The following is a 12,060-nucleotide window of genomic DNA, read 5'->3' as shown; positions in this document are numbered from 1 at the left end:
GGGAAGAGGAGAAGTACAGCCCCGGGAACAGTGGAGGTGGGTCAGATTTTGGGATGAAGAACACGGGGGGAGGGGAAAGATATCCAAGGGTATTTATGTGTAAAGACTTTTGTAATGACATCCTCTTTTTTATGAGATATTGGAAAATAATCACTTCTTTTTGGGATAAATAAAGAATAAAAAAAAAAGAAGAAAAAGTACCAAAAAGTTGGTAAAAACTGTAAAAATGAGTATGTTATTGCTTGCTGTTGGTTTAAAAAGTTAAAATGCATTTTATAGACAAGTTTGAAAATATCACCGAAAATAAAACTCAGGTGAAAAACTGAATTGCATATAGGCCATTATTATAAAAGAGTGAAAAGAAAAAAAATCTTCTCTCTTGTGAAAACGGTGCAAAACCAAACTTACAAATACCTATCAGGACAGTCCATTCTACTCCTATCCCTGACATGTATTTTTGTATTATTAGTTTATTGAGCAAGGTTAGTTGCCAAAATTATATATGTTAAGAGAACTGCTTGTTGTGAATAAGCACAAAGAATTATTGACTGGCATCACTGGAATAAATACTGGTAATGTAGAAAGGAGTTGGATTAACTGGGATCTGCCCCTTTATAAAGTTGCATTTTGCAGAGCAATAGAATCTGTTAGATCACTATACCTATGCCAGATATTACCCTAAATCCCCTTAAATGTTGCTGCTTATTAAAGCTATAGAAGCAATTTTTAATGAAGAGTTCCATATCCAGCAGAAGCAGAATAATGACCTTCTAAAGCGAGAGCAAAAATGCAGTTTTTGTTTGACTATTTTCAAGCAAAAACAAATGCTAATCCAATAGGCTTGGGCCACACTTTTTCACGCCAGAGCGGATAGTGAAATATAAACTCCAGTGTTTTTTTGGGGTACCTATGGGGTACAGATGCATTTTTTCCATAGGATTCTATAGGAAATACATCCATTTATTTGGAAAAATGGTGCAGGTCAGTACTTTGCGTTGTAGTAAGCAGATTGGAACAAATGGATCCCTTAAATAAATCTAATGTAAATTGTTCCAATACTTCACACAGCATAAGTTTGCATGTCTGGCCCTCCTCTGATGTCCAATATGGAAAAGTCCTGTTTTTCCTTAAAGAGAACTTGAACTGAAAATAAAAAATCAAAATACACAGGTCATAATTACCTCCTGTTTAGTCTGCTCCTCAATCTTTTTCTCCTCTCCTGTGTCCCATGTGTCCACTGTAATCAACGGAATTCTCCGTCCTCCATTTTAAAAATGGCCATTACCCCATAACAGTTCCCGGTCAGCACACTGTTAAACTGTAATATCACCCACTTGAGCCATAGGGAAACATGGACATTAGCTTGCACATTCAGTTGTAACTGACAACTGCTGATATATAACTGACAGCAACTTATATACAGTATTTCAGTTCTGACAAAATATTGGCAGAACTGGAAGGAATCACTGTAGGAAGAAAATGGTGAGCTTCTGAAAGGAACTGACGGCGAGGTAAGTATGTAATATTCATTTGCAGCTATGTCATGTGTTTATTTTAAATCATTTTACTTACTTCAGGTTCATTTTAAGTGTGGATTGAGCCTTAGAGTAAATTCACCTTAAAATATTTTTCATAAGTTTCCGACTCCAGTGTATCATGCCAGGCTATACAGATTCTCTTTCTAGTGACATTATATACACATAAACAAGACCTACAGAGTCTTATTCTCAACATCATCACTGACATTACTTGCAGATACAGAAGAAAAAAGACATTCAAAAGCTGCAATGGAACTGTGGCAAATTTTCCAGCATTTTGGAACAACCTACAGTGAGCATACAGGATCTTCTCAAAAAATTAGCATATTGTGATAAAGTTCATTATTTTCTGTAATGTACTGATAAACATTAGACTTTCATATATTTTAGATTCAAATACACACAACTGAAGTAGTTCAAGCCTTTTATTGTTTTAATATTGATGATTTTGGCATACAGCTCATGAAAACCCAAATTTCCTATCTTAAAAAAAAAATTAGCATATTTCATCCGACCAATAAAAGAAAAGTGTTTTTAAAACAAAAAAAGTCAACCTTCAAATAATTATGTTCAGTTATGCACTCAATACTTGGTTAGGATTCCTTTTGCAGAAATGGCTGCTTCCATGCGGCGTGGCATGGAGGCAATCAGCGTGTGGCACTGCTCAGGTGTTATGGAGGCCCAGGATGCTCGGATAGCGGCCTTAAGCTCATCCAGAGTGTTGGGTCTTGCGTCTCTCAACTTGCAACACTTACCAGCGAACAGTAGCTGCTCCCTCATTCAAGAAAAACACAAACTATACAGGTTGTTCGCAACCACCCTATACTTTCGATTGGAGCCATTTTTTGACCCATCACCCTGTTAGGTGGAACATGATGGTCAATTGGACATTTCTCTTACACGGGCCACTCCCACCCCCTATGGGAGGCACGATCCCAGTGGCCATTATACATTCTTCCTGGAGACAATGTACAGAGAGGTCTTGCTGGCTACTTCCAGCAACACCAGTCAATATGGAAGGGAAGGCAATAACAAGTATGTGTTGTGTTTTTTTTTTCTTTTTTTGGGGGGGGGGATGAATAAGTAAATAAGATTAAAAAACCCCACCAATCTAAGATGGTTAATATAGCTTATCACCTGGGTAAAGCAGCTGTTAAGCTTTTTGCCATAAACTATAATTTCACCAACACCCACAACCACTAATCAAGTCATAGAGAAAGAAGCTTGGATAAGGAAAAAAAAACATCTAAATGTATTATCGCTCGCACTGCTGGGTGAGCTGATATTCTTTCAATTACATTTTAAGCATATGTTGCAATTGCAATTGTACTGAGCTTTTCTCTGGCAAAGTGGTTTTGTAAATGTTATGCCTGCTAAATTAAGTAGTTACTACAAAACAAAGTAAGACCTGCAGCATGAAAATTTTAACTGATATTTGCTAGCACCACACCAATAAAACACTGCAATGTGGAAAAATACCTTTGCTCCAGATTCCCCTTTTACGCCTTGTTCTCCCTAAACCAAGAAAAAAAAAACTCTAAATCTTGATCTAGTAGTTACAGTACAATTATTTGAATTTCAAAGATAACAACAAAACATTGTTTTTCATTGATATTCCATTGACAGAGCTATGTTGTAAAGCATTTGGTGTAACTCAAAGTTTCTATTAGTTTTCAAGTAGACTACTTTGGAATATTCACATTTTCTGGCTTACTGACATGTGCTTACAGAAAAACAACAACTTTAAAATAATGTTAAAATTTCAATTTTACAATACATTCTCCTTGTAGTCCTATTTTAGATTCTCCTTGTAGTCCTATTTGAGAATATGTGTTAATATATTACACAACAATTACCTTTGGTTGAAAGCACTATTAGGTAATAGGGATGATCAATGAGATGCAAATTGTTTCCACAATTATACTAATTTTTATGTAAATGTATGCAGTTTGAAAACAAACCAATCGATTTAAACCCAGGTTTACACTGATTGGTCCATTTTTAAGCTGCATATATTGGCATACAAATTTGCTTCACCTCGGAATAATTTGCATATCTGTGATCATCCCTATTAGGTAAATATTGGTAACCAAATCTGCAGGTTTATGTATCACTATTGCCAGCATTTGCAGGTCTAAATGTTTTTCACCAATCTCTTAAATCCATTGACAGCTATGCTTGACACTAGAAGGGTGGTTTGCTAAAGGACACGTATGATAAAGAGCAATAAAATGTCACTGTGATCACTTCACATATGCAGTAAAGTTTACAAGATTTTTTTTTTTTTTAAACAGACCCTCTCTAGGCATGACTGGAAGTTTGAAATTATCATATAGAACTTTGTTGCTTTTTCCTGTATTTCGCCTTTGGTGCAGACCCTGTAGTTTATGGTGAATCTGGTGGTCCCACCAAGTGCCATGGGTATAGGAGTACTAATGTACCCTATTTCCATTTTCACAAAGGGTTAAAGCTAAATAAAAATTAACAACAAAAAAGTTCAAACAATATTTCACTGTATTGTACAGTGGCAATAAAGGTATCTTCTGACTTATATAACACTATGAAGGAAAGGGGAATTCAGCTGAGCTACAAAGTACTATCCCATATAGATAATGCCCCCGCCCACAATTCAGTTGACTGACAAAAACCGCTGGCTAAATTCAACCTGGCTCCAAATGATTTCTAAATATTCCCTTATATAAAAGATCTATTGAGGGGGAAATATCTGAGTGTGATGATGTGGTGACAGCTGTTGAGGAGTATTTGAACAGTTCAGTAATAAAATTGTTTTCAATTTCATTGAGATGTTGGAGCACTGATTACCTAAGTGTGTTGAGGGTAAAGGACAATATACAGAGAAATAAAATACTATCCACGGCTGTGTGTGTTTTTCTGCCTTAGGCCCGGGATTTATTAACCCGCCCTCATACTAAATACACTGTTTCACAATGCCCAACTAAAATTAACTAGGAAATACCAGAATGTTCTCCATGACTGTTCATTTAGTAAATGTACCTGCAGTTTATTATTTCCATAGTTCCATAGTGCCAATTCTTTTAACACGTTTTAGAGGTCAGTAATAGGGGATCCCAGTAAAAGAACAATTTTCAATAACTGTTTTAAGAAGGCACTACATAGCTACAGACAGGTGAATTGCTTATTAGATTATATATGATATGGGGGTTTTAATGCCGCAATTAAGATAACTGTCCGGTTAGGACTCTACCCTTTCTACTTACATCTTTACCTCTTATTCCAGGCACAGTCCAAGTTGTTCCGGGTTCACCCTTTTCTCCCTTGTCACCATCTTCTCCCTGGGCAGAGTGCAAAATATTTTCATTTCCAGATACATCCACAACTTTTTACATGCACGTCTATTAAAAGTGATCCACTGAGCATGAATATAGTAATATTTTGAAACCGTTACATTAAATATCCGTAGATGACAATGCACTGGGTCTATCTACTAGTATTTATGAGGACGTAAAGTAGAACTAAATGAATACATAGGACAATTTTGCAGTGTAGCCCACTAGGTTTCTTGTGACCCACGGGTCCTTAACCACTGTAACATGTAACACTTCGGAAATTATTTCAAAACATAGGTTTCAGAAATCTGACACTACTGAACAGGACCACCAAGAGTGCACCTGGTCAGCTGGGGCTGAACAACCTGGAAAACATAGATCATTAGCAAGTAGTCACCATTTAAACAACTGCCCAGGTGTCCTATACCAATCGAAAATAATCTCATAGTGTCTTTTTTTAATAATACAGTTAATGGAGGCCCAGTTGATTCCATAAAAGATATCCTGCCAATCCTCCAGGTCAACCGTAACTGATAGCCTGTTTTGCCATTTCAGCATGTGAGGGATAACATCTAGTAAATGCTGATACCACAATAATCAATACATAATGGCAATAAGACCCAGTCTAAGAGGTCCCTAGGAGAACTCCTTCATTACCTGAGCAATGACACCAGAGAACAGACTCTTTACAGACTGAAGAACAATCCCCCGGAGTTAAAGATACATAAACATTTTTCTGGCAGGGAGTTGAAATTTATCAACAATGAAGTTTAAATCAAACAACTCAGATGCAGTTGAAGTGCAGAGTTTCAAATGTAACTCAGTGGGAGGAACAAAACGATTTCATAAAAATGTGAGGCAACTAAAGCATTTTTAACACATCCCTTTCATTAGAGGGGTTTAAAAGTAATTGGACAAATTAAATAATGGAAATAAAATGTTGATTACTAAAACTTGGTTGAAAACCCTTTGCTGGCAATGACAGCTGGAAGTCTTGAACTCATTGACATCACCAGTTGCCAGTGCTATGCCAGGCCTTTACTGAAGTAGCTTTCAGTTGTTTGTGGGCCTTTCTGTCTGAAGTTTAGTCTTCAACAAGTTAAATTCACACTCATTTGAGTTAAGATCAGGTGACTGACTTGGCCATTCAAGAATTTTCCACTTCTTTGCTTTAATAAACTTCTGACTTGCTTTGGCTGTATGTTTTGGGTCATTGTCCATCGGTGTCATGAAACATCCCCCCCAATCAATTTAACAGCATTTAGTTGGCTTTGAGCAGACAGTATGTTTAAGGATGGCTTCTTTCACTTGCATGGAGAGCTCCTTTTACCGCATGTTATCTGTTCAGAGCAAAATCTTCCACATGCCAGCACCACACCTCAGATCAACTCTAGGCTTTTCATCTGCTTAATTGATGAAGGCATAACCATGTTCTTGCCCACATCTTCCCATTTAATAGCCTTAGAGTCAATTTGCGCAATTACTTTTCAGCCTCTGAAATGAAGGGATTTTTCAATGGAAACAGAAATAAGAATATATAAAAATATAACTTCAAGCTTTTCAGTTAAAAGAGGTAAAAATATATTAATTTGTTTGATGTAAAAAATATTCACAGCTTTAGGTTGTTGTGATCTTGTAACAGCTGTGATTATTTTATGCAAAAAAAAAAAAAAAAAAAACAACAACAACATGTATTCTATCTCCTTTTTATTGGGAAACATAATTAACCACTTCGCCATATCTGGACGCATATATCCGTCCAGATAGGCAGTGGTGCTGCAGCCATGTGGTGCGCGCGATCGGGCGCGCGCCCGCGCGCGCTCCCGCTGCCCCCCCGATCAGTGAATGGGAATATAATTCCCATTCACCGATCTAAGTCCCCGGCAGAAATACCGACGCTTTCTCATCAGAGAGCGTGGTATTTCTGCCCCCAGGAAACTTCTTCTCTTCATTTTAGTTCCTAGATGCTACATTGTTCGCATCCAGGAATTTTTTGACTGTGGCCATCTTGTGGCCAAATAGTAAACTGCACCCACATACCTGTATTGAATAAAAAATACATTATATTACATCTAAAATTGGCTATTTACCTCCCAAACTAAAGTTACCCAAATACATTTTTGTATTAAAAAAAAAATAAAAAAAATTACAATTAAAAAAAAAACTACATAAATAGTTACCTAGGGGTCTGAACTTTTTAAATATACATGTCAAGAGAGTATCTTATTAAATTTTTTAAAATTATAAGCTTGTAAAAAGTGATGGACGCAAATTGAAAAAATGCACCTTTATTTCTAAATAAAATATCGGCGCCATAAATTGTGATAGGGACGTAATTTAAATGGTGTAATAAGCGGGACAAATGGGCACATAAAATGCATGGGTTTTAATTACTGTAGCATGTATTAATTTTAAACTATAATGGCCAAAAACTGAGAAATAATGATTTTTTTCCATTTCTATCTTAATCTTCCTGTTAAAATGTATTTACAGTAAAGTGGCTCTTAGCAAAATGTACTACCTAAAGAAAGCCTAATTAGTGGCGGAAAAAACGAAATATAGATCAATTAATTTTGATAAGTAGCGATAAAGTTATTAGCGAATGAATGGGAGGTGAACATTGCTCGGATGCATAAGATTTTCGAAGCTGTAGGCTGAAGTGGTTAATGTTATAATTTAGATCTCATTTCTGTGACACCTCTGGCTTATTTTTTGACAATGTTTTCTGATGATAAATGATACATTTTGATTCTCAATACACAATATGAGCAATACTGATAAACATGCAGTTATTCTTTTTGAAATGTAAATATATAAAATTTACTTTTGGACCAGATTTTCCAGACAATCCAATGTTTCCCTGTAATATAAAATCACAACGTAAGCTGCCTGTAGTAAAACATATTTAAATACCCGTACGCTGTTTATGTCCATGTAATTACCCTTAGCTTTTTCTCAATATTTTCCTTCAGTTATTATCTTTATACTCCTTTAAATTTTTTTCATCTTATTGCTCATTTTTGCTTAATTTATAAAAAAAAAAATAACATGCAATGAGTTACTTCATATCATTTTGCATAATCATCTGGGAACAACTGATATATATTGGATAACATTCTTGCCTTTCAGATGTTTAGTCTTTGGCTTGAACCTAAACCAGGATGCTACTTGCATGAGGTTCTGCCAGTGCTTGCATGGGTTTTCTCTAGGAAATATGGTTTCTGTCCACAACCCAAAACAAGTTGGAAAGTTACCCGTATTTTTCGTCGTATAAGACGCTCCGGCATATAAGACACACCCAGGTTTAGAAGGGAAAAATCAGGAAAAAAACAAAAACTAAAACCTGGTCTGGAGCATCAATATATCAGGAGCATCTTGTACATGTCCTCCCCAAATGGTCTCATCCTATGTTCCTCATGTGTCCCCCATGTGTCCTCCTGTATGCCCCATGTCTCCCCCCTGTATGCCCCATGTCTCCCCCTGTATGCCCCATGTCTCCCCCTGTGTCCTCTGGTGTGACCCCCTTGTCCTTCCATGTCCTTGACTCCCCCGTGTCCTCCCATGTCCTGGACTCCCCCCTGTGTCCTCTTGTCAGCCCCATGTCCTCCTGTCAGCCCCCTGTGTCCTCCTGTTAGCCTCGCGTGTCCTCCTGTCAGCCCCCTGTGTCCTCCTGTCAGCCCCCTGTGTCCTCCTTTCAGCCCCCTTTGTCCTCCTGTTTGCCCCCTGTGTCCTCCTGTTTGCCCCCTGTGTCCTCCTGTTAGCCCCGTGTCCTCCTGTCAGCCCCGTGTCCTCCTGTCAGCCCCCTGTGTCTTCTTGTCAGCCCCCTGTGTCCTCCTGTTAGCCCCCTGTGTCCTCCTGTTAGCCCCCTGTGTCCACCTGGCAGCCCTGTGTCCTCCTGGCAGCCCCCGTGTCCCCACTGTGCCTGGCTTCCCCCCTGCCTGCGTCTCCTCCCTCCCCCTTGTGTCTCGGGGCCCCCGGTGCAAACAGCAGCAGCAGCTTACCTCCTCCATCATGCCCACTGCTGCCGCTGCGCGTACGGGGGGGCCGAGACACAAGGGGGAGGGAGGAGACGCAGGCAGGAGGGAAGCCAGGCACAGCGGGGACAAAGGCAGGAAATCCCCAATGGCGGCAGGTCGGCAGTTCATTTAGGCGGGCGTTCGTAAGTCGGGGATTCCTTGCCTTTGCCGTATAAGATGCAGGGACTTTTTCTCCCCACTTTTTGGGGAGAAAAAGTGCGTCTTATACAGCAGAAAATACGGTAAATTAGAAATTATTAGCTCATCTCACTGCCTCTCAATTAATTCTGTACTCATACGGAATGTTCTCTGCTGCAAATTATTCATTTATACCTGTTTTTCTGTCTTATGTTTTCTTGCTATTATTGTGCTTACATCACATGAGTGCTGTGGGCATCTGTACCCTCATTTAGTATTTGAGTCATTGAGTTCATAAAAATAGTGTTTTCAATAATAATATAAATATTCGCTATGTGTGTGACATTCACAAGTAATGTTAAAAAATAACAATTTGAATTACTATTTCATTTACTTACTCTCTCTCCAGAATCTCCCTTTGGTCCTTGCTGTCCAGGTACACCATACCCTGGTTCTCCCTTAAAGAAAAATCTGCTCATAAACTGGTAACTAGTTTGCGTTCATTCCTATATGTATAACCAATGCATTTAGGATGATGTAGTGTGTAAAAACCATTTGACACATTTAACCTAGGCAAAATAACTTTACTGAAGCCGGATTGGTAGAAGATAAATCCAAAATGATTGTCCTAAGTGCAATACTCATAACTATTTGAATGAATTGGTCTGGTGCTATAATTGAACTCAGATGTAATTATTTTATCTTTGGCCAAAGATAACTGTAGAACATCAGTTAACCTATGTATGTAGACTCATTACATGCAAAGCAAGACATTTCAAGCCTTTATTTGCTATAATTTTGGTGATTATGGCTTACAGTTTATGAAATCCCTACAATTTCAGACCATTAGAATATTGTGAAACTGTTCAATTTCCTAGGCTCAAATGACAGACTCTAATCAGACAATTATTCGAAAAAATCTACAAAGGGTTCCTATTTCATATATTAGTTTCACCGTTGAAGTTTACCTATTGAAATAAATAAACTTTTGCTCGATACAGTTTCACCTGTATACTGGACATTTCCAAAGGCAGAGGAAGTCCCATGCCCATCAGCACTAGGTAGAGTACTGTGGGTGTGTGAGGCTATAAACCCCCAACGTGCAGGGAACAAAGGATGAAGTATCAGTGCATGTTTGCCAACCATCTACAGGCTGAGATATGGAGGGTGACTCCATGCCAATTTTTTATTCCATAAAAGGATTCCTGAGTGCTGGACATGACATGACAGGGTCACCACAAGTACAGTATAGATCCTTGAAGAATCCCTGTTGTGTAACTTAACTCAATACTTCCAGACTACCCCATTATATGGGGCTGTGTTATTGTGGGCCAGGGATAATTGTAGAACATCAGATAACCTATGGATATGACATGTATTTTCTGATATTAGGGCATGAAGTCACATTCGTTTTAATTCAGTTAATGCTCTTAATACTGCATTCTACCCAAATGGAAATAATATATGAATCCTAACGTGTTTTGCTACAAAACATCTAGAAACAAACACAGGCCGTATATGTTTAGACATTTTAAAGATGAAATATAAATATTGAAGAGAAATTAATCTAGCTTATCTATTATGTCATACCTTGACGCCTTTATCTCCTTGATCTCCTTTGATTCCCTTAGAACCCTGAGCCCCAACTGGTCCAATATCACCCTAACAAAGAAAAAGGATGTGCCATAATTTTTTAAAGTGTATGTGCAATATATAGCCATTTTAATGTACACCCTGTGTTTTATGGACTTAAGTATTGTGCTTAGTGCTAAAACATTGGCCAATACTGAATGACCTTAATATACTTGCTGTTTGCACCACATATATATCTTGTGTCAGTACCACTGGGAAATGCAATAGCAAAAAATAGTGGGCAGTATCTACTGAATGCAGGATTGTCTGAGCAATCTATCTGTTTGCCACTGAAAGACTCAATCAGGGTTACTGAAAAGTGAAAACAATCCTTAACACAGTGAATACATTAGTTAATGTGTGTATCTGTTCATGGGCACCACCTCTTTTTTAAATTTTTGAAACCCAAGGAAAACATTTTTGCAGGTAGCCAGTGAACAAGTACTCTTCCACCACCACACAACAATCAAATACACATGCACTTCTAGCTATTGACGATTAAAATAAAGATCTTCTGTAGATGATGCACCTAGTTGCTGGTTTGGACTCAAATGATATCCTAGTCATCTCTATGCAGGTTGCCACACCAGTCAGTGCCTATTGTAAATTGTTGCTGCATGATGTCTGAAAGCTGAGTCTCCTGACCACTGTTTTACTCTACCATCACTGCAAGTGCTCAAATCCTTGTATAAATATAATCCTTGTACAAGATAAATATTTTGCCTATGATTGCTGCATTTTGTCTACAAATACAAAACAACAAACCACAATAGTATATATATAGCGGTGTATTCACTAAACTGTGGTAAGCAGAATAAAGTGCATAAAGTTTTACTGCACGATGAGTGGAACATAATGCAATACACTACATGCCATCAATTACTCTTTACTCATCATGCATAAGACTTCACTGCAGTTTAGTGAAAAAACCCCATTGCCTCTTGATGGATATTTGTATGCTTGGAGCTCATTATAACACTGTTTGTAGACTCTACATGGCTGAATTGTCACAAACAGCAAAAACCTGTTGCATATTAGTGCGTGGTTATACTTACTCTACCACCTTTCTTGCCAGTAGGCCCAACAACCTGTAAAGCATACAGTAAGTAAGACAGTTAGTGACAGGAATTGTTCATTGTTCTGTGTATATTGTATATATATATATTATAGGGGACCTGAACTCATAACTACCGCTCTGCTCTAAAAGATAAGCAACAGCATAATAACCTTTAAAGAAAAAAAATCTTTGTTACAGCTTACAGAACTCCTGCAATAAATCTGCAGTGCGTCTACTTCCAGCTTTCATGGAAGCAGACAAAGGGTTAACATCCACAAATTAACTATAGCTGCCGACGACTGTCAAATTTCTGAGCTGAAAAAGCTGAGCGATCAAATTACATTTGTGATTACTTGAAGGTGAGGGGGCAT

The 12,060-nt window shown here is 38.0% G+C and overlaps 1 protein-coding gene across 1 annotated transcript in view; it reads right to left on the bottom strand.

Annotated features, from left to right (window-relative positions):
• The window catches only part of LOC137562283 (collagen alpha-1(VII) chain-like), a 519,927-nt gene that overhangs the window by 345,943 nt on the left and 161,924 nt on the right, over positions 1 to 12,060 (bottom strand). Inside the window, exons 45-49 of the mRNA XM_068273618.1 lie at positions 11,688 to 11,720; positions 10,591 to 10,662; positions 9,399 to 9,458; positions 7,671 to 7,706; positions 4,778 to 4,852 (exon numbers count right to left, since the gene is read on the bottom strand). Coding sequence (XP_068129719.1) covers positions 4,778 to 4,852; positions 7,671 to 7,706; positions 9,399 to 9,458; positions 10,591 to 10,662; positions 11,688 to 11,720 — 276 coding nt within the window. The remainder of the gene's footprint in view (positions 1 to 4,777; positions 4,853 to 7,670; positions 7,707 to 9,398; positions 9,459 to 10,590; positions 10,663 to 11,687; positions 11,721 to 12,060) is intronic.

This window comes from Hyperolius riggenbachi, chromosome 3 (assembly GCF_040937935.1).
Source record: "Hyperolius riggenbachi isolate aHypRig1 chromosome 3, aHypRig1.pri, whole genome shotgun sequence".
Lineage (NCBI taxonomy): Eukaryota > Metazoa > Chordata > Amphibia > Anura > Hyperoliidae > Hyperolius > Hyperolius riggenbachi.
Note: the sequence above shows the minus strand (reverse complement) of the source record. Positions and strands in the feature narration are given on the sequence as shown.